The 23,746-nt window shown below is 35.9% G+C and overlaps 1 protein-coding gene across 1 annotated transcript in view; it reads left to right on the top strand.

Moving 5' to 3' along the window:
• Positions 1 to 23,746, top strand: part of TYR (tyrosinase) — a 175,411-nt gene that overhangs the window by 24,421 nt on the left and 127,244 nt on the right. The window contains exon 2 of the mRNA XM_072616793.1: positions 4,467 to 4,683. Coding sequence (XP_072472894.1) covers positions 4,467 to 4,683 — 217 coding nt within the window. The remainder of the gene's footprint in view (positions 1 to 4,466; positions 4,684 to 23,746) is intronic.

The raw sequence follows: 23,746 nt of genomic DNA, 5'->3' as shown, positions 1-23,746 counted from the left end.
ATAATCTACTGGCTCTTGACCCTGGAGAACCTGAGTTCAAATCTGACCCTAGCTAGACACTTACCCTGGGCAAATCACTTAACCCTGCTGACCTCAGTTTCCTCATGTGTGAAATGAGTTGGAGAAGAAAATGACAAACCACTCCAGTCTCTTTGCCAAGAAAACCCCAAATAGAGTCATGGAGAATCAGACAAGACAAAATAACTCAACTACAACAACATCTGGCCCCAGATACAAGAAGAGTTCAATGGTCAAGCTGACTTTGTTGAAGCAAAAAAACAAAAACAAAAACTGGATACTAATAATTGCTTCAGAATGTGATTTCATCCAGCTGATTAGGAAAGCATTTCTTGATAATTTGCAGAGATGCGGGTAGACCTGATTGCATTTGTTATCCATTTTTTTTTTTGTTATGTTGGCTGTCAAGTTTCATGGACTACCAGTCTTTTGTACTCAGAGTAACAGAAAAAAATCTCTCAGGGACATTGATCATGTCTTATACATCTTGTTACTCTCAATTCAACCCAAAACATATCAAGTGCCTACAATCATTTTCCTCAATGCTTACTATATATCAGTAACCATAATGCAAAGCAGAATGTAATATGATCAAATGACAGATGCAGACAAAGTGCTATTTGGAAATTTGTGGAAGAAGTATGAATTGGCTGGACTTCAAAGGAAGAGAAGGCTTTCCATATGTTGAACTGACCAGTAAGTGTATTTGAGGTGCAATGTGTTTGTCTCTGACCCCAGTCTCTACGGGTGATATCTATTATATATAATATATATATACATATTATATCTATTGTATATATACATATATATGTGTAGGTGTATATATATTCTTCAATACCTTAAGGAGTTTGCGCTTATTTTTCTCCTCTGTCATAGGCTCAAGGCCCCAATTGCTGCCTCTTTCTGATTTTAGGGGTCCAATTCCTAGCTTTTTTTTTCACCACTTAACATTATATTACCTTTTAAAAAGCAATATTGACTTCAAATACACAGCAAGAACTAACATACAAACATTTCCCTCCAGATCTCAAGGGTATTATTTCCCTATGCCTCTTTTGTAAGAAACAGGCACTGCTGATTTGGGACTTGAATTCAATGAGACTAATGCTATGTAGGATCTTGCTCATAGCATTAGTCTCGCCAAATTCAAGTTCAAAATCAGTAGTGCCAGTTTCTGCTGAACTGGAGACTTCTACTGGAGTCTTGGACCCATGTTCCTCAGGACTTTTTTTCTGTTAAGCTGTCTGCAACACCTGGCTTGACTTTTTGGACTTCAAAATCTCCATAGCTCAATCAGAGATTGAACTCCCCACACACAGAGTGGAAAAGAACAATCAAAAAAGTACTAAGACCTAGTCCTGTTTCTTGGGGCCATGTGGCCTGGGAGTTGGTAGAAAGGAGGAGACAGTACTTAAGTTCCTTCTCTCACAATATGTGATTTCACTAGCCAGGGATAAAGAAATCACTTTAACCCTTAGTCACAGATTGAGGAAGAAAGGAAGGAAGGAAGGAAGGAAGGAAGGAAGGAAGGAAGGAAGGAAGGAAGGAAGGAAGGAAGGAAGGAAGGAAGGAAGGAAGGAAGGAAGGAGGGAAGGAAGGAAGGGAGGGAGGGAGGGAGGGAGGGAGGAAGGAAAGAAGGAAGGAAGGAAGGAAGGAAGGAAGGAAGGAAGGAAGGAAGGAAGGAAGGAAGGAAGGAAGGAAGGGAAAGAGAGAAAGAAAGAAAGAAAGAAAGAAAGAAAGAAAGAAAGAAAGAAAGAAAGAAAGAAAGAAAGAAAGAAAGAAAGAAAGAAAGAAAGAAAGAAAGAAAGAAAGGAAGGAGGGAGGGAGGGAGGGAGGGAGGGAGGGAGGGAGGAAGGAAGGAAGGAAGGAAGGAAGGAAGGAAGGAAGGAAGGAAGGAAGGAAGGAAGGAAGGAAGGAAGGAAGAAAGAAAACCCAACAGAAAACAAAACAAAACAAAACACACACCACCACTGCTGAATCAGGAAGGTTTTAAAGATGCTGAGAGTTCCAGCCACACCTTCAGTGGAAAAAGTCTTCATGTAATAGGTTAATGCAGAATGTCCTTGTGTGTTCTAGTCCTTCCGTCTCCAGAAAGCAGTATCTCAGTGTCTTCTAATGTGGGTAAAGTCATCCAGGTATGTGCTAAAACCCAATTAGTGTGAGAACTGATTCACTGTGACCCCTATTTCATTCCAATCAGTATTAATCAATTCACTGTGATTTCATAAGTGGTAATGATGAATAGGAATTATTAATAATATGCATCATGTAATATGCATTTAGTCAGTCATCTAACAATAGTACAAGAATAAACAATTAATGAAGATGACCCTTGCCTTGCCCGTCTTGTCACCACCCATACTCATTAATCATTTCTGGATCTCCGGAGCGTTTAAATCAAAGTCTACCAACCAATAAGATTTTGTAATTTAGCATGCCTCTTTTGCATGTTTGGGTATCAAACCCTATAACAGTAAGGCACTGGGGAAAGGAGACATTTCAGATCACAAAGAAGGCCTGAGGTCCACTTCATTATAGAGAGCCATGGACCCTTTAATAAAGTTCTATTGGTTTGGAGTTCTACCTCAGTGGTTTTTCTTGCAGATTAGAAAATTTTGGACCCTGCATTACACAGGCATGAAGAGTGGTTTACTTTGAAAGTATTGATTTAGGACAGAGAATGCCAAATTCAGAAAAAAAATAATAGTTCGGTTTGTCTACAACGAAGAGTATGTAAAAGAGAGAGGAGTGAAATGTGACTGAAAGATAATTTAGAAGCAGAAATAGGAGAGTCTTAAGTGCCAGACTAAGGAACTTCTATTTTATGCTAGAGGTAAGTAGCTATTAAGGTTATCAAGTAAAGGAATGAGCACAGGCAGGCCTGCGCTTTAGGAAGAGAATTTTTACACCTCTGCAAAGGATGGATTGAAAAGGAAGGAAAAAGTGAAGATATTAAATTACATATATATGTATATGTATGTGTGTTTATGTATATATATATATAATATATAAAATTTTTCAAACTCTAAAACATTATATAAATGTAGAAATGGTAGTATTTTGGGAGTTTCGTTTCTTTGGCTCAATATAGATACATAAAGCATCCACATGTCTACTGAGGCAGATCACAGAATATCCAAATCTTAACAGATGGTTCATGAATTTCTGTTTCGGAAAACTTCATCATCTGCTAGCCGAACTTTTAGCGATTAGCTTATTTGAACTTAGTTGAGTTGAACAATAGACATTCAGTTCATCATTGAACCCACCCTTCCAGTTTGGTGTAGCCGGCCACCAATTCATACTCTATTGGCTTCACCTTTGGGGGCCCAGGTTTACCTTTCGTGCCAAGATGTGACTTTGAAAGAGAAATTTTATTGTCTTTACTTCGCTTAAGAAAGATGGAAAAAAAATTAAGCTTTAAAAAAATCCATGAAAAGTACACTATTCTTCCCTAAATAATTAATATTTATTTTATTTTATTTTTAAATTTTTATTTCATTAATTTTATTTCATTTCATTTTAACTAAGATTTAGGATGACAAATAACTGTAGTGTGTTAGAAATAATTAATGCTTTCATCCATGGTTCTAATTAATCTACCTGGGGAAAAATCAGTTTGGACATCTATTTTAGAAAGATTTCAGATTCTAAAGGGGAGAAAAGGTTATATAATGCTTCTCAATGCATTGGTACACATCTCATTTAATTAGCACAGCAAACATATCAGCCTTTAAATTGTAATACAGGCATATTCTCTTTTAAAGATGAAAAAACTGAGGCTCAAAGAGGGGAGAAACTTGCCATAGCTACACAATAAGTGGTAGAACTTGGGGTTCTAAAGAGGTTTTTTAACTCTATGTTCATTTTTTTTAAAAGAAGCATACTATGACAGATGATATGTAAACACAATTTTCTACTTTGATTCACTATGTTTTACTATGCAGGTAGCTGTAGTTATTTGGTAACTATGAAAATAAAATAGCTGCCTAAGATTTCACAATTTTGAAAAATGACTCCTATTTTTGAGAATTTGAAATAGAGCTTCTGTGCTTATCTATATAGGGTGTTGGGATAATAGACAATCTAAGCTGGAAGGGACTTTAGAAGAGAGAATGTCTGAGCTATGAGGAACATTAGCACCCACAGTGTAAAAACTAGAAGGAAACAATGGAAGAACCAGGAGGAATCTGGAAGATAATCTAAGTGATTTGCTCCCCACCATTTTCATCCTCTTCTCCCTCAAACACACACACGCACACACACACACACACACACACATACACACACACACACACACACACCACAATTTTATAGATAATAAAACTTGCAGAGGGAGACAAAATGACTTAGTCAATGCCATAAATCAAGTTAGTGACAGAGCTTACTCATCCTATCTCATGTTAAAGGTCCAGACAAATCTCTTAATCAAAAGGTATTTTGTGTAGGTTATCTGCAGCCGATCAGAAGAATACAACACGCAGCAGACCTTATGTAATGCAACAGAAGAAGGACCCCTGCTCCGTAACCCTGGAAACCATGATCGAGTGAGGACTCCGAGACTTCCCACATCAGCTGATGTGGAATCTTGCCTAAGTCTAACTCAGTATGAAGCTGGTGCCATGGATCGAGCTGCTAATTTCAGCTTTAGAAACACACTGGAAGGTAATTCACTTCTGTTCATGTTCATCTGTACTTTTGTAGCACTGACTCTGTAGCTGACCAAACCAAACAGCACTAGGACTAGCAGGTTGGGGTCCCAGAAGACAGTTGGCTACATTTGCCCCCAAGGTTTTAGAGGTAACCAGAAAGTTTGGGGATAATATCTCTAGTACTAGAGCTTAAAAGTTTCCACCATTGTATATCCCCTATTGATTATCAGTTAATACCAACTAGCCAGCCAATTTTAATTATCTTTTGATTGCTAAGGTAGTATAGGAAGAACAGTGCCCCTCCAAATCAGAGGCACATTCTCTCAGAAGCATATACAGAGTCCAGGGTAAAGGAGGCTCGAGTTGAGAGAACATATAACAAATTGACAATTCCAGGAAGTTCTTTTGATAGAATTCATTCCCTCCCCCGCCATACTTGGAGCACTTGTGAAGTTCCCATAGGGAGGCTATATTTCTGTGGGGTATCCTGTAGAATAAGAGCTGCCTTTCCTCATCATATCTAGTTTTTCCTTGGCTCCTCATGAAGACACCACCTCTAGTTTGCTATCCTAGTGCCATGACTACAAAGATAATGAGAAAGCTAACTTCTGCAATCTGAGATTCACAAGGTTACCTTTTGGAGAAGATGACAGTAGGAATATGAGATCAGGGTTTAGGGGAGACAAAAATTGCTCTTCTTGTCTCTCTCAAAAGTGATTCCCTCGCAGGGGCTTGTCTGGAATTGCTGGCCTGATACTCAAACACTGCACTCAAATTGCTTTGTTACTTTATACAACACTCAGTATTTTGTATAAAAAATATCCCAAGAGTCTTTAGCCAGTCCTAAATACCCTTACCATACAGGGTCACTCTGTCTCATCCAGTGGCTTTCACTCCTTCCAAATTGGTCAATGACTTTTCTCATTTAACACAATACTCGTGCATGAGCGTTTAATCTAATAGAGATGTTCTGACTTAATGAAGGACATAGATTCTTGTTAGCTCAAGTGAGGAGTAGGTGATGGGCATATGTCTTCTTGACAAGTTCTTTTTTTTTTTTTCAATTTGCTGTTTTTCAGTTAATGCTGCTTTCTAGTGGGCCTTAGAAATGTATTAGGCATGTTGGTTTGGTGTTTTTTTCATTCACTCAAAATCTTTTATCAAGGACCTAAACATCAATCAAAACACATAAGTACTGGAAAAATAATGGTGCAAAATGGCCCAGTCCTTCTTCTGCAGTCCACAGAGTAGTAGGGGAGATAATTATGATAAAAGGTAGAATATCATAAAGGAACAAGTTATTCTAAGAAAATTCTGAATTAGCGGCAATTACTCTCCATTGAAGGCATTTAGGGTTAGAGCTTCAAAAAGAAGATGCTGTTTGTGTTGAACCTTGAAGAAAATGAGTATTATGCTTAATGAATACGGGAATGAGGGACCTGCCTATATAGGAATAGTTATTATGCTGGTTTCCCTTGCCAAGGAAACACATTTACACAGTGTAGTAGAGAGGGAAAACTGTTGTGCTCTTTCTCCATTGAAATTATTTATTTACCTCTAGCTATTAATCAGAATGCCAACGCAAACGTAAAGAGCAAGGACATTCATTTTTATGAACTGCAAATAGAAGACCTGAGCTTCTAAAATTTTTCATACCAAAAAAAGGGCTATTATCACAACTGCCCTTGTAAGAAGACTGATCAGCAAAAGTTCTGCTTGCCTTCATTCTTTCCTATCCTCCATCATTAAAGAGTTGTTTCTTTAAGCATTTACATGACTGATTTGTCAAAATTTTAAAAAAATCTGAGAAAGGTAGCATATTAAATGGTAGGTGGCTAGTTACCTTGAAATGGCTTGATTTTGATTTCATTCAACAAATATTTATTAAATGTCTTTTATGTACTAGTCATTATGCCAGATATAGAGCCTAAAGAAAAATGAGGCTTGGTCATTGCCCTCCATATTCCTAGACCTTTTCTCCTTTTTATTACCCAAATTTTCAAATAAATAGTTGATACTCCTTATTAGCATATCCATCTGTCTCCTGAACACCTCTCCCTGAATATGTATAAACACCTCAAAATTAACATGCTTGGAACTAAATTTAGTTTTCTTCCTAAACCTGTTCTACCTTCTGACTTCCCTCCTTATATCAATTAAATTGTTATTCCACTGTCACTCTATGAATTCAAAATCCCTTTCAACACATTTCTATTAATTTTAAACACTCAATCACTAAAACCTTTCAGCTCTCTTTACATTTCTACCTATTCCCATACTATCCCATTCTTCAAGGCCTAGTTCAAAAGGCACCTCCTTTTTGAAACTGTTCCCCCTTTTTCCAGTTGGAAGAGATCCTTCTATCATCTAATCTCACAGAGTTTTTATACCCCTTTTATGCCCTTGGTGTAGTATTCTTTGTGTCACATGAGTCTGTCATATGTCTAAAATCTCCTAAAATCCCCTGGCCTCCTTGAGGCCAAGGACTATTTTGTAACTACCTTTGTACCACATGATAAACATTTAATAAATGTTAAAAATTGTTTAACAAATAATTTACCTTGATAAGCAGTATAATCCTAAGCTATTATTATACAGGACAGGTTATTTTTGAAGGGATGGGAGTGGCACCAGGAAGGGATAGAAGTAAATGGGAAATGTCATGATGTTGGAGCATTAATTTGGGAAAGTAAGACAGGGGAAGCCTTGTATTGGAGGAATTCATGACACCTAAGAGGTAACATATAGCTGTGTGAATAGGTGCCAAGTGGGGTATAGAGTCTGTTCAGGGTGGACCAGCACCTTTAGTGTGATGGCTGCTGAGCCTTTTTCAGGGCTCTTTCCACCTTTGGTGTCTACCTTTCCCACCTAACTCTCACCTATGGCTCCAAGAAGCTGCAGCATGCACAGTGGCCACACCCCAGTGAACCATTTCAGCAGATGGACCAAACCAGGTTGAGGGAAACCAAGGGGTCTCAAACCCATTAGTGACTTAGGAGGGTGTCTACCCCAAGCATGTGAAGACTTCCTCTGGTGGAATGGGCAGATGAGAACAATTTGTTTCAATGGCCATGAAGGCAGATGAAGCAGGTAATGTGGATTGCTTAGAATTTGGTTAGACACCAAAGACGCCAAGGTCATCCACTGCGTCCTGAGCCATTGCCAGCCATCTTGACTCTATCCTGCCACTGGACTATGATGACTCTGGAGGAGAGAGTGAGGCTGATGACTTTGTGCAACTCTGCCTCACTTAAATCCAATCTACACACAAATCAAAAAGAAAGGTGCCAAGTATAATAGAAATTGAATAGGACTTGAAAGAAACCTTGTTGGGTTTTCCCTTTATCTCAGAAATTATTTTTTGTTTATATTTATAAGCTGCTAAGTAGCACAAAGGGTAGAGTGCTAGAGTTAGAGATAACAAAACCTGATTTCAAATCCAGCCTTAAATACTTATAAGCTCTCTGACCCTTTGCAAGTTACTCAGATTTTGTTAAATTAAACTTCCTAGAGGTTGTTGTGAAGGTCACATGAAATAACATTTATAAAAATGCTTGGCTATTATTATTACTAATATTAATATCTTTGTAAGTAATTTGTAGTTACTTATCTGTGTACATGTCATTTACATGTACGACATCCCTTCCCTTCCTTGTACGCTGGAGCTATTTTCATTTTTGTCTTTCTATCTCAAGTGGCCTAGGTGAAAGTTCAGCATGTATTAGTTGCTTAATAAATGTTGATTGAATTGGATTGAATTGAATGGTACCTAGTCAAACACTTGGGGAAGCTAGGTGGCATAGTGGGTAGAGTGCTGGTAGAGTCAGAAAGTCTCCAGTTGTATGACCCTGGCCAAGTCACTTAACTCTGTTTACCTCAGTTTCTTCATCTACAAAATGATCTGGAAAAGGAAATGGCAAACCATTCCAATATCTTTGCCAAGAAAACCCCAGAAAGAGTCAGAAAGAGTAGGATTTGACTTAAAAAACAAGACAACTAAACAATAACCAGCATTTACAAGAAGCAGGAAGTCTCTACACTAACATTTTTAATAATAAAAATCTCACTATATAGAGCAATACTATTATTTATTTTATGTATGATAAATGTGGGAAGGGCCTGGATAGGAAACATAGGAGTGTGGGAATGACACTCTGCCTCCAGAGTTTACAGTTTTGTCAAGAGCCAACTCTTACTCCAGAGTATCTTTCAGTATCTGTTTCCCAAAGATATGGAGAATCTTTGGAAAGGTTCATGTTAGTAAAAACAGATGTAATAGAGGGATAAAGGATGAGCTATTTAGTGTGGTCATGCTAGGGTTATAAAATCACACATGGCCTCACTGCAGTGGAACTCTTTTCTTTGTCTTCTGAGCATCTTAACAAGCCCTGAATAAACCAGGATTGTAATAGTTTCCCTAAATATTAAGGATATGTAGGAATATGTTGGGTTAAGACTTAGACTGGTTGTGTGGATATATCTATATATCAATATCTAGATAGATGTAGACATAGATATATAGATATGGATAGATAGATAGATAGATAGATAGATAGATAGATAGATAGATAGATACCACAGCAGGTAGCTGATATACTGATTATTGAATCAATGGAAAATATTGACTGTGAGTTCTTGAGCCCACTAAAAAGGTATCCAGAATCATGACGAAGGGTCCTGAAAATGACCCTGATATCCTAATCTATCAAAAAGCAAAATAATGATCCAAGAAGCAGTGAACTTCAGAGGAGGCAGCCCTGTCCTATATCCTACTTTGTGCCATTATGTTGTTTGCAGATCTTGGCCAAAAAAAAAAAAGATTATGACTTCTCTAAGTCCAACTGGACTTTGACTAATAGCAACTTGTAGAGGTATGTGATAAAAAGGAAATAATGCTGAATTTGGATTCAGAAGATAAAATTTGATTTTTCATTTACTAGGTGATATCTTTCTTTCTTAATTAATTAAGAATCAGTCACTCAATGCCCTCAAAATTGTGTCACATACAGCACAGATCTCCTTTGTGAATATTTGGTCTCTCACAGATATTCTTGTCATCTTGTTTTCCACAGAGGCATTTCAGCTTCTTTATACAACTTAGCACATGTAACAGTTGTGTCAGAGTCTAAATGTGGTAACTCCAGTCTACTTGGTAATAGTTATAAAAATCTTGAGATCTTTGGAGATTTTTTTCAATGTCTCATCTGTTGCCTTATGTCCAGTTTGATCCTTCATTACCCTCAGGAAGCCTTGTCTTCGATGGATCTCTTATCCATTTTTCTTTGAACTTGTGTTTCCCTCCAGTGCTTCTCACCACTTTATGAAATGATATTGTCTATAGCCTTCCAAAATCTTAGCACTTAAAATTTTATGAAAAAAGTTTATATTCCAAACTAGTATTGTCCTTGCCTTGCATATCTCTCTGCTTTGCTAGGAAATCAATTGTTTCCTGGCTGAACTAGTTTCAGGATTCATTCATAAAAGTCAGCATCTTATAGTAATTAATTTACATTAAATTTCTTCTAAAAAGAATGTCTTTTATCCATTCTCTCTCTCTCTTTCTCTCTCTCATCATCATCATCAGTAGCTTGCTTAAATATTCAAGGCTAAGTTTCTTAGACTCATTAATCATTGAACAAAGATAAAAAATTTAGAGTACCAACTGCCAAGTTAATGTTTGTACTTGCTCTAAAACTGAAAATTATTAGAATTATTCTTTTTTTCCCTTTTTTACCATTTTTGTACTTATACTAAAGAAGTGGAAGGAGGCTCTTCAGACTGAATTCAGTCCACTTTGTAATTTTCTTTTTTTTAATAGACCTTTACAAACACCCTGCTACCTAATCATGTCTCACCCATCTTGTATTTTTGAAATTAACTTGAACCCAAGTGTCCTATCTTACATTTATTCACATTATAAATTTCATCCTGTTCAATTCAATACAATCCAAATGAATTTGGATTCTGACTCTGTAATCAATCAGTCAATCAATCAACAAACATTTATTAAGCACTTCCTGTGTGCCAAACACTGTGCATAGTGTTGAGATAAAAATAAAAAGAATCAAATAATTTCAATTTGCATTATAGTGGGGGAGATAATACATAATACATATGTAAGTATAGATAGAATTACAATCAAGAGAATAGATCTAAAATACTTAAACACAAGACAATTTGGGAGGGAATTATCAGTTGGGAGGTATTAGTAAAGGTTTCATATAGAAAGTGGTACTTGGGCTGCATCTTGAAAAAGAGAGGGATTCTGTGAGGCAGAGATGAGAAAGGGATGAATTTCAGACATGGAGAGAGGATGAGGACACAACCACTGTGAAGGCCCAAAGATACAAGATATTGTATTTTATGTGATAGACAGAGAGAACACCAGTTTGCCTGCATCATAGAATTTGGGACAGGGAGTAATACCCAGTTAGCATGGAAATATAAACTGGGGGAAGGTTGTGAAGAGGTTTAAAAACTAAACAGAGAAATTTATATTATATTCTGCAGACAATAGGGAGAAACTGGAGTTAGTGAGTAGGAAAGTGACACAATCAGATTAACACTTAACGTATATAATTTTGGCAGAAGTACATAGGATGGCATGCAGTTGGAAGAATCTTGACAGAATGTGTTATCTATCCCTTCCAGTTTTGTATCATCTACAAATTTGATAAACCTGTTGCAGTACTCTTTTACTGAAGTCACTGACATAAATGTTAAGTAGCATTGGACCAGATCTCTGGGGGCACCCTGCTAACGACTTCTTTCCAAGTTGACATCAAACCTTTAGCAGCTATCCTTTGAGTCTCGCCATTCAACAATTTCTGAATCCATCTTTGTGTGTATGTATATATGGATGGATAGATGTATGCATGAGTATATATACATGAATGTGTGTATATATATATAGGCACACACATAAATATATATATGTGTGTGTATATATACATATATTTCAATATAATTGGTTTCTTTGTAATCCTAGGAATTTTATTTTATGAATTAAAAAAACATTATTTTAAAATTGAGTCTGTAATTTTCACTGGATCAACAAAGGTATCTCTCTCTGTCTCTGTCTCTCTCTTCCTCTCTCTCTCTCTCTCTCTCTCTCTGTCTCTCTCTCTCTCTCTCTCTCTCTCTCTTCCTCTCTCTCTCTCTCTCTCTCTCTCTCTCTCTCTCTCTCTCTCTCTCTCTCTCTCCCTCTCTCTCTCTCTCTCTCTCTCTCTCTCTCTCTCTCACACACACACACACACACACACACACACACACACACACACTCAGAGTTTAGAACCCTACCTAGCTCTATAGCATCCCTGGGTAGATGATTATATAGTCTTATTTTAAACACTTCTGTGGAAAAGGAACTCCTTCATAAGACATCCCATTCCACTACTGGAAAACTCTGTTTGAAATCCTTCCTTCTATAAAGCTTAAATCTGTTTCCAAATTCTAACCCTCTACCCCTTGATTTTCTGCTCGAAATAAAAAAAAAGAACACATATTTTTCTTCCTTGTGACTTTGACTGAAATATTTGAAGGCAGCTCTCCTGTCACCTCCAAGTATTTTTTTCTGTACTAAACCATCCTCAGTTCCTTCAGTCAGTTCTCACATCACATGATCATCAAGCAGAGGATCAGCCTCCTTCGGAATGTAGGCTGGCCACTGGCTCTGACCATGACTTGGCTCTTTGAAGTCCTCTGATGAAAGCAGTGCACTAATTCTTTAACAGAATTTCCCAAATGGAATTTGATTTTAAAGTGAGATAGATGATAGATAGATAGACAGACAGACAAACAGACAGACAGACAGACACGAACAGATAGATAGATAGATAGATAGATACATAGATACATAGATACATAGATAGATGTAGACACAGATTTTAATTTAACCTACCATAAAAATCAAAAAAATGTAATTCTACGTATCAGACAGATGGCTGCTTACAGATAGCTCTGTAAAAATTTTAACTAGAATGTACTTAAGAAGGTACTAAAGGTAACAGTTGTATAATAGGTTAGCAAAACCAAACATCTAATTCAAATGACCAAGTAAGCCATCTGAATTCCTGGTCAACATTTTGTTTCCTAAAGCTTAATGTCAGTCCATTTTTACATATCACATGGCTACTGAGAGCTTTTCAGTTAAGATCTGATAACAGCATGCTGAGAAAGGGGGCATGCTTTAAAATTATACTTGACATTTTAATTTGGATAACCACAGATTTCTTTTCATCCGAGCAATATTGTTGAAATGTCTTATTTGGGGCATCCCATTATTTTGTTTTATTTTGTATTTCTCCAAAAAGGAGCTTGTAACTGGATTATTCAAGAGTTTTCAAATTTTATTTATGATTCTCAAATCATTTGTGGAGTCATGTTAATATTTAGATGTATAGGGGGAAAATCTTCATACTGATAATTGGGAGACAGATCATGCTTTCTTTTTCTATAAGACACATGCAGTTTACTTCAATATTAGATTACTTCGCATTGTTTAACATTTTTCTTAATTATGACTGCTTTTGCATAGGAGGAGGTAGGAGAAAGTTATCTAAATTAAAGATGTATTTTTCTTTCTTTTTCCCACAAGAGACAGAGAAGATATGGAATAACAGGTGGATTTTTTGCTTTTCTTTTTTTGTCAGAGTGGAGGAGACATGGGTATATTTGCAAGCACTAAGGGAGGAACAAGTAGAGAGAGACTGAAAATAAGTGATAGAATGTGGATGACAGAAGGGGCGATCTGTTGGAAGAGATGCAATGAGATAGGATTGCTTATGCATGTAGAGGGTTTAGCCTTGGCAAGTAGAAGGACTATTTCTTCATGTGAGACAGGGATGAAGGAAAAGATAGTGACAGAAGGTATCTGAGTAATATATTATGAGAAAGAGGGGAGAATTCATAGCAAATGTCCTCAATTATTTCTGTAAAATATGAGTCAAGGAAAGTTCTCTGCTTGGAGAATGGGGGAAGAGAAGTCATGGGAAGTTTTAGGAGGGATGAAAAGGTTGGAAGAGTCACTGGAAAGTGGGATAGTGAGTTGATAAGGGATGTATAGAAGGACTGCCTCACAGCAGTGAAGGTTGAGCAACCAGTTGAGGTTGTGTAACATAAATTTGTGGTGAACTCAGAACATTTATGTGTATTTCTACACCTTTGTTCAGAAGCTTTGTGTAGGAGTGAAAGCAGTAAATGATGAAAGTTATGTAAGACTCAAGTGTGAAAAAGTGCAATTAATGATTTATAAGCAGGCTAGTGACTTTAAAAAAAAGGCAGTGTAGAGTTGAGCTGTTTCACCAAGGGGTTAAGATGAGGAAATGAAGAGAGAGTAGCTAATGCAGGGGTGATGGCCTAAGAGAAAAAATTAGGAGCTGAAGGATTGGAGATGGTGATGTGGATAAAAAAAAAAAAAAAGTAAGGTTTGATGGTGGCAGGCAAATGGAGAAGTGGAAAATTAATAGATTATGAACAGATAAGGGGATTTCAGAATTCTTGAATATAGTGTTACATTTATGGTTAGTGGCAAAATAAAGCATACAGCCATCTTTATGTGTGACTGAGGTAAGATGGAAGGACTGTCTTGGAAAGTGAGTAGGTTGAGGAACTGAGTGGTTTGGGTGCTTGAATGGGAGTCACTATGCATGTTGAAGTTTTCTCATATGAAGGGTATTAGTTGGGTAAGAAGGAAAAATTATGAGCCAAGTTGTGAATTCATTGTGACCTGGAAGTCTTCAGACCATAGTTACTAGGATTTTTATTGGGTGGTAGTTGTGAATTTCATGAGATAGGTAGACACAAAGTGTTGTGTGAAGGAAAACAACCATTGGTCAAGGAATTAAGCAAGGTTTTGTGGAGGATGTTTGAGTTGGGTTTTAAAGTATGAGTTACCTATCTTTAATTGGTTTACATTTCTATAGTGTGTTTTCTTTCAAAGCACCCTACAAACATTATCATTTTTGGGCATCACAACAACTCTGTGAGGTAGATTCTACATGTATTGTTATCTCTGTTTTACAGACAAGAAATCTGCATTTCAAAAAGTTTAAATTGTTTACCTATGGTCATACCAGTATTAATCAAAGGTAAAGTTTGAACCTAGGGCTTCCTATCTGATTACAAGGGAACCATTACAGGCACAATTCCACATGGCATCACTTATTGATATTTTATGATTATGAGTTATACAATACCAAAACCTCAGAAAAATAAAAATCACTAATAATGCCAAGGAGAGTGAGGAAATGAATATTGGGTACAAGTAGGCTATGATATATTACTAAAGATGACATGCATTATAAGTGATATTAAGGATATGAGTTGATCAACAAGAGTTTAAAACCACCTACTAAGTGCCAGATATTATGCTAGCTTCTGGAAACAGAAGTATAAAAATGAAATAATTGCAACTTACAAAAAACTTATATTGTAATGAGAAGACAAGCACCTATATAAGTAAATGCAGAATAAATGCAAAGGGAATACATACAAATACCAAATGATTAAATATAAGGTAGTTTGGAAGGAAAATCAATAGAATTTGGGGAAATCAGAAAACACTTTTTGTAGAAGATGGTGCTTGAGCTCTGTCTTGAAGGGAAAGATAGACTCTCTGATCCCAAAGTGCGGAGGGAGTGCATTTAGGCATGTGTTATAACCTGTGCAAAAATTGTAGAGATGAGAGAGAAGTAGTGTCCTGTGAGAAACAGAGAGAAGGCCAGTTTGGTTGAATCAAAGAGTACAAGAAGGGGAATAATGTTCAGTGAGTCTGGAAAGATAGCTAAGGTATAGGTTATATGGTACTTCAAAAGTGAAACCCTCCCAAAAATTATTCTATCCTAGAGGCAATAGGAAGCCAATGGAATTAAGACATCTTTGAATTTATTTATGATTTCAAAAGGAGGTGTCATAGTCATATATTGAGAACTAGGGACAGTAGACAGATACCCTAACTGCTGCATTGGCACCCTTGAGACAAAAAAAGACCCAGAAGAAGAGCACTTTCAGTTGGGTGACCAACTAGTGAGGATTTATAGAAATACATGGTCAAGAATAGCAAAAGATTAGCAGACAGAGAATGCTTTACGTATTCATACCAATGAGATTGTGGAACCATTGAAGTATCATAGTAGTTAAATAAGGGGGGGAAATTTCAGCTGAGTGAAGCAGAAAAATATATTGTAGTCACAAAATATTGTTGGCAAAAGTGCTCAGTGACATGTTGGAAAGTAAAACTGTATATTTCTCCAAGAACATGACATTCCTTTCTCTGTGACCCTCTGTAAATGAGAAAGAAAGGTGGGAGTGGGAGGAGGAGGTTTTCTATACCCAGTGCAAAGAATTTGACAAGAGAAAACCAGCTTTTGTATGACCCATTTAAACGTGCTCAACCACATGTGTCTTCTTATAATTGAACTACTCTGCCTATGGGGAAAGGGGAGAGATGGATGTAATTGATGTGACACTAACCTTTTAGGAGGTATTTGTTCATGACTTCCTCACCTCTTGCCAGAGTGGTAAAATGTATGCCTCTTTTTCATCCTGCAAAGCCAACACTTTGAAATTCCCAAGAAGAGGACAGAATTTGCTCTTTCTTATAGTCATTAAGTCTTGTCTCCTTCAGCCAGGCAGCAAACTATGTTGTTATTTCCATTTGACAGACAAATGGCTGTGAGATCTGTGTCTCCCAGGAAGTGATGGACCCAAAGAAGTATAAAACTCAGATCCCTCATTTCTAATCTCACTTATCTTTCTGTTAGTGTTTTCCTCCCTCCTCTCCCCACCACTGTACTTGGCAGAATAGTCCAAAAATGATGCTTGTGGGGAAAATTTATTTTGATTTTTGATCAACAGGATAGCCATTAAAAGACATGCAGTGAATCAATAACAGAAGCAAAAAGGAAAAAAATAAAGCTAAAACTTGAAAAATGTCAGGGTTTTTTTTTAAAAGAATAAACAGTATAAGACAATTCACTATTGAGCACCTCATTTTAATCCAACAGGAAGTAATCCTTGCTATATGACATTGGCTTTCTCTTTGTATGTCAATAGCCAACAAAAGATGCAGTTTGTGTTGTCATCTAAGATAACATCATTGTTATTGATTAACTTAAATTCAACCTTAAGGCAGGTCTATTTCAACAATTATTATAATTCTTTTCCTTCTTACCAATATGAAGTGACTGAAAAACATGAGTGCATATTAATCATTTCTTTCAAAGGGGAGCTTAAAAATGGTAATATTTGTCAATAGCAAGAAGACAGCTTCTCCTACAACTGCTAAAGGGTGTAAAGAATTCATTCAATTCACAAAATAATATTGCTTTCCATTTTTATTAGACTGGAAGACTCTCCAATCACCACTCTTTTATTGTTAGCTTTGGGTGAGTCATTCCCACTCTCCAGTATTCAGGCTCCATTTCATTAAGTTCCTAGACAAGGTAACTCCTAATGTTAATTTCAACTCCAATATTCTGTGACTCTGTGAATATGGGGAAAAAATCTCTTTTGCCTTTGCTCTAAAGGAATTTATAGTAGTAATGCTTGAAACTTTTGTTTCACACAAAAGTTATTTATCATTATGCCTCCAAATAATTATGCTTCCTTTGTAACCAAAAAAAGAGAGAAAATTTTAGTATCTGAATGTATAGTATATACAATATGTGCAATATTCTATAATCATAGAGCCTTATCTCTCCATGGAAATGAGGGAAGTGAATTAATGTTTTTCTTGACCTAAGATTGGTCATTACAAATATGCAAAGACTAATTCTGTTTTCATGTTGATTTACTTTATTTTAGTTACTGTGTGCTTTCTTTTCCAGGTTCTGATTTCCTCACTCTGCATCAGTACACACAAATCCTGTCATGTCGCTAAAATTCTTATATTCACCTATTTTAATAGCATAGTGATTTTCCTTTAAGTACATAGCATACAATTTATTCTATTATTTTTCAATCTTGAATATCCACTTTGCTTCCAGGGTTGGGTTTTTTTGGGTTTTTTGTTTGTTTGTTTTTGCTATTAAAAAAAAGTGCTACTTTGAATATTTTGTCATATATGGAGCCACTGTTTTTGGTTTTGATCTCCTTCTGGTATAAAGACTGCAATTATTAGGTCAAAAAGAACAGATTTGTGACATTTCTTGAAATATCATAATTTTTTCAAGATGGAACAATTCATAATTTTATCAATAACATATTCCCACTACATTTTAGTATTGATTCATCTTTTTCAATGTGCTATATGTAATATGCAATGTCAGAGCTGTTTTAACTTAATATTTTTCATTTGGAGCAATCCTTTATTTGGTTATTGATGGCTTGCAGTTTTTCTTTTGAAAACTGTCAATAACCTTTGAGCTCTTATCTATGGAGGGTAAGGCTCTTGGTATTATTTTATGCACACACATATTTACACACAGATATATATCTTTACATATATATGTATTTATACATATGTATATATGTCTACATAAAAATTCAGACTTTTATCAGGTATCTTTACTATAAAGACCTTATTATATTTCCCCCTCAATTTATCCTAATTGTCTAATACTTTTTAGAGCTACTTAGATACTCAGCAAAGAAGAACAAGGGAAAGAGGATATGTGTTCCCCTAGACTCATCTTCAATGGAAATACAAGAGAGAAAAGATAGGGAAGATTTACCTCATGTTAGTACATGACAGGAATAGACCCAATGGTTCAAAGACACCTGAACCTAAGGTATATTTTTATTTATCAACAAAAAATGAAAATATGTGATTGAATGGAATTTTTGAAGATTTAAAGAGAGCCAAACACAAAACAACTAGAAAGAGAAATAATTTTGAGCAAAGCCTCTTTAGTCAAATCTCATTTAAGATGTCAGGGTAGAATAGTCAAGAGAGCATCAAACTAGGAGTCAGGAAACTGTTTAAATAAGGGGTTATAATCCCAATATTTCTAAGGCTTCTCCTAATTCTTATTCTATATTCTATTCTGACTTATTGGTTAATTTATCCTATATTTTCTCCCTCAAAGACAAGTTGACTAACCTGTTTCATTGCATAGTCAGCTCATAATCTGATATGAATTTATACACATAAGAAAACTGCAATGTACCTGTACCAAGAAAACAGAAGTAGACCACATGGAGATTGTGTAGACTACATAAAGATTGACTGAATGATATGGTGTTGTTTGGTGGTATTATAAAAACAATTTCCTTTCTTCAGTCTTTAGCATTCTTCTCTGTGATATAAGGTATAGGAACATTCATTCCAGAATTAGGAATGAGGAATAAAGAATTTTCAAGAATAATTATTGGATTAAACAAATGAAATCATATAATTAGCACACCTTTTTAAATGTTTATCCTTATAGTAATTCCAAATTGTGGACAAAATTTCCAAATTAGTCTAAGAGAGTATTTAGAGATGCGTTTATAATTTTAATTTATTTTTAACATAAAATGAATTTATTATTTAATTTCAAAATAATTTATATCGCCTTAATTTCTGAATATATTCCTCCCTCTCCTACTCAGAGATTCATCCTTTGTGACAAAAATTAAAAAAGAAAACAACTTAGCAAAATTGACTGATATGTATTGGTACATTTATGTAATATTTCACAACCATAGTTCTCCAACTCTTTAATGAAAGGAAGAGGTACATACATTTTGGTCATTATAATGACATTGTGAATTGTCTTTTTTTTTCTATTCTCATCTTTTTGTTTGCATAGTTATATAATATTTGTATTTAATGCTTTCCTGATTTTGCTTACTTAGTAGTGCCTCAGTTCATACAACGCTTCCCATGCTTCTTTGAATTTTTTTTTTATTTCTCATAGAACTATGTGATCTTTGTCCATGGCTTCCCATAAGTTCACCATAAGTTCCATGACTTCCAATAAGTTCAACTCAATATATTGAGAGCTTTCCCCACTTTTTCTTGAGATCAAGATTACCAGTGTAACACATGGGGTTGCTTGTTACTCATATTCTACTGGTATTGCTCTATATCAGTGGGTTAAGGAAATTTACTGTGCCTGAAGAAATAAAAATGAGTCTCACTCAAAGGGAATTGGAGAGACACATGGTAGGTGCTGGCAGAATGAAACACATAAGTAGTAAAAAATGACAAGAAAGAATTAAAGTAAAGGATGTCATTCAAAAGCATGTAAGTTTCCACGAGAGGACAGGCTGGTCATTCACATTTATATCAGGCTTTATAACTCATAAGGACCTTTTGTCATGGCAACTCTATGTAGTAAATAATGCAAATGTGATTCTTCATATTTTATAGATAAGGAAACTGAAGTCCAAAGATATAAAGAGATTTGTTCAAATGTCAAATACCAAATTTACTCAAATATCAAAGCAAAATTAGGACTTGATCCAAGAGTTTCTGATTTTGTGCTTAATCACATTTTCCTTACACAAAACTTTCCACTTGATATTCTCCTGTTTCTATGTCATTTCCCATTTTTGTTGTTGTTATACATGTGTGTACATGCATTTGTAGAGATAGAGTTGATTAGAGAGACTAGTAAAGAGAAGAGAAAGACAGAGACAGGTTCAGAGACAGAGACAGTAACAGACAAAGACTGTGACAGAGACAGACAAAAGAAATCTACTTGAGAAATATTTGATGGTTTTGACATCTTTCTAAATAGGAAAATAGAAGTAAAGAGATGAGAGGTGGATGGGTGTCCTTTTTTCATAATTTTGGAAGAGTCTTAATTGTAGTTATTGATTTTAAAATAGACTTTAACATGTTTATTAGTATATCAGAATTAGATTTCCTATAGTACTTAATTAGCCATACATCAGCATTTCTTTCTTTACTGTGTCCCCACACAGTTGAATCATACTTATTCTGATCAATGTGTTTATTAATATAGCCAAGGCCTGCAGGAAGTTCTTGGATTTGCCCATCAAACTACTGACTCACTTTAAGCTTACAAACCTTTAAAACTTTCAACTATTATCTTCCCCTACATAAACATTTGTCTAGTCATAACTTATTGACACTATGACTATGCAGTTGATTATTTTTACCCTGGTTTAAGACCTCACACATTTTTCTCTATTAAAAGTTATTACATTTACTTCATTGTTTCAATCATATAGATAGATGATAAAGTACTTATTAAATGTTAGCTATGTGCCAAGCATATACAAATACAAACAAGGAAGAAGTCTCTTCCCTCAAGGAGCTTATCTTCAAGTGGGGGAGAAGACAGCATATAAAGGGACAGTGGTACGGGGGTGTCTGAAAAATAGTTCTTGGCGAGGGTTAGTTCCAGTGGCAAAGTGTAACATTCTGACAAGAATGGCCAAAATAGAGGTATGGAGAGATAGGAGATGGCCAGGAAGCATCCTGGAAACCTACAGCTAGATAAATTATAGGAAAATTTCACCCTCAAATCCCTGAATGGTTCCAGGGTAATGCCTATACCATGGCAAAAGAATTAGAAAATGGATTGGTTGGTTGGCTTTAGCATACACACATGCAAATATATGCAAATATGTATATTTGTGTGTATACACACATACATGCAAATACATACATATTTGTATATGAGTATATATGTATATGATGTATATTATTGGTTGATTTTTAGCTTAATATAATACTTACATTGTAAAAGATTAGCATAGTTCAATGAACCTTTATGCCTGGTTTACTGGCATGAAAGAACTTAACCATAATGGATCCTGACTGTTTCATGTCAATAGTGTTTAGGCAAAACAAACTTATGAAAAATTAAACACTATCATTCACTTATTGATCGTAGTGTCTAATCAAAGGGTAATGTAGTTAAATGATTAGCTTTAATTTTTTAAGTTCAGTTACGATATTAATTAAAGAATATATGAATTGTTCTTCCATGTTTCAAAAGTTAAGTGAACTTAGTGTTCTGATGCAATATGTCCTCTGAATTCATTATTTGTTACACCTCTCTCTGTCTTGAGAGGGGTGAGGAAATGAGACTCCTGCCATTTTCTACTAAAGATGATTTAATCACAGTTGAAGAGGTTTTGATGTGGTAAAAAGGTGTTAAACTGATTGTGAAATCAGGACTATACCTGGTGATCTCTTTTCAAAGTATTAGCATCTCCCTTATTAATTCATTTAGTCAACATTACGATCAACTCAGGTAGGATGGGGATCAGGAAGACTAATTCTCCTGAGTTCCAACTTGACCTTCAGCTCTTACTAGCTGTGTGACCCTGGGAAAGTCACTTAACCCCATTTGCCTCATTTTCCTCATGTACAAAATGAGTTGGGGGATGAAATGGCAAACCACTTCAAGTATCTTTGCAAAAAAAAAAAAAGGAAGAAAGAAACTGGAGTCATAAAGAGTTGGACATGACTGCACACAGAGATTGGCTCATTAGAGAACAAAACTCTCCAATAAGCAAAAAAATTAACTAAATCCTTTGGTCAGTCTGTCAATAAACATTTAATAAGTGCCAACTATGTGTTCAACACTGTGCTAAACAATTGGGATAAAAAGGAAGGCAAAAGACAATTTCTGTTCTCAAGGAGCTCATAATAATGGAGACAATATGCAAACATCTGTGTACAAGCAAGCTACATATAGAATAAATTCAAAGTAATTAGCAAAAGATACTAAAATTTAAAAAAAGTTGAGAAAAGTTTACTGTAGAAAGTGGAATATTTGCTCGAACTTCAGGGAAACCAGAGGATAGAGACGAGGAGGGTAATCATTTCAGGCGTGGGGTCACACAGTGAAAATGGCAAAGAGGCCAATGTCATTGGATGGGGGAAGTGAGGTAGATTTTAATTTTTAATTCTAAGACTGGAAAAATAAGAGGAATGAAGCTTGCACAAGGTTTTGAGTGCCTAATAGATGATTTCTTTTAGATTTGATTTTGAAGATAATGAGGAATCACTGGATTTTATTGGGGTATAAGGTGAAGCAGGGAGACTTGGTAAGAGCTATGTGTTAGGAAGATCACTATTATAGCTGAGTAGAGGATGGACTGGACTTGGGAGACAATTGTGGAAGGGATACAATAGCAGTAGGCTATTGTAGTTGTGACTACATTAGAGTAGTAGTAGTATCAGAGGAGAAAAAGATGTTTCAAAGGTAAAAATCAATAGACCTTGGCAACAGAATGGATGTAGGGTGAGAACGAAAGGGAGGAGGGGAAGATGACACTGAGGTTGTGAGCCTGGTTTGTGGGGAGAATGACAGTGCTCTCAATAGTAAAAAGAAGTTAGGAATAGGGCAGGGTTTGGGGAGGGGAAGACAATGAATTCAGTTTTGGATCTGCTGAGCTCAAGATGCATACAGAACATTGTTTAAGAGATGTAATAGGCAATTTGTACTGTAAGACTGGAGGTCAGTACACATTAAGGATGGATAAGTAAATCTGAGTATCATCAGATAACGAGGATAGTTGAATGCATGATAGTTGATGAGGTCACCAAGTAAAATGGCATGGAGGGAGAAGAAAAGAAGGCCCCCGACTATGTCTCTTAACAAGCATGACCAGGTTGAAGACCCAGCAAAAGAGACTTAGGGTCAAATATGTAGGAGGTGAACTAGCAGAGAAGAGTGTAACCAAGCCTAGAGAGAAGAAAATATCAAGAGGATGATCAGTGGAGTCCAATGCTAGTCAGAGGTCAAGAAGGATGAGCATTGAGAAAATGTCATTAGTTTTGCAATTAAGAGATCATTAGCAGCCTTGGAGAGAGAAATTTAAATTGAATGATGAAGTTGTAAACTAGGTGGTACAGAAGTTAAAGCACCTATTATATGTGACTTTCCAAAGGAATTTAGCCACAAAAGGGAGCAGAGATATGGAATAGATGGATCATATGAGAGCTTTTTGAAGATAGAGGAGGCATAGATATGTTTGTAGTCTACAGAAAAACAACCAGTAGAAAGGGAGAAATAGACAATAAGCAAGAGATCAGGAATGGCAAAGAGGGCAATCTGTTGGAGGGGATGGAAGGTAATGTAATCATTTATACACGTAGAGGGTTTGGCTTTGAAAAGGAGAAGGTCTATTCCTGTGAGACAAAGGTAAAGGACGAAAGTGGTAGGAGG

This window comes from Notamacropus eugenii, chromosome 5, assembly GCF_028372415.1.
Source record: "Notamacropus eugenii isolate mMacEug1 chromosome 5, mMacEug1.pri_v2, whole genome shotgun sequence".
Taxonomy (NCBI): domain Eukaryota; kingdom Metazoa; phylum Chordata; class Mammalia; order Diprotodontia; family Macropodidae; genus Notamacropus; species Notamacropus eugenii.
The sequence above is the reverse complement of the archived record's forward strand: the minus strand, read 5'-3'. Positions and strand labels throughout refer to the sequence as shown.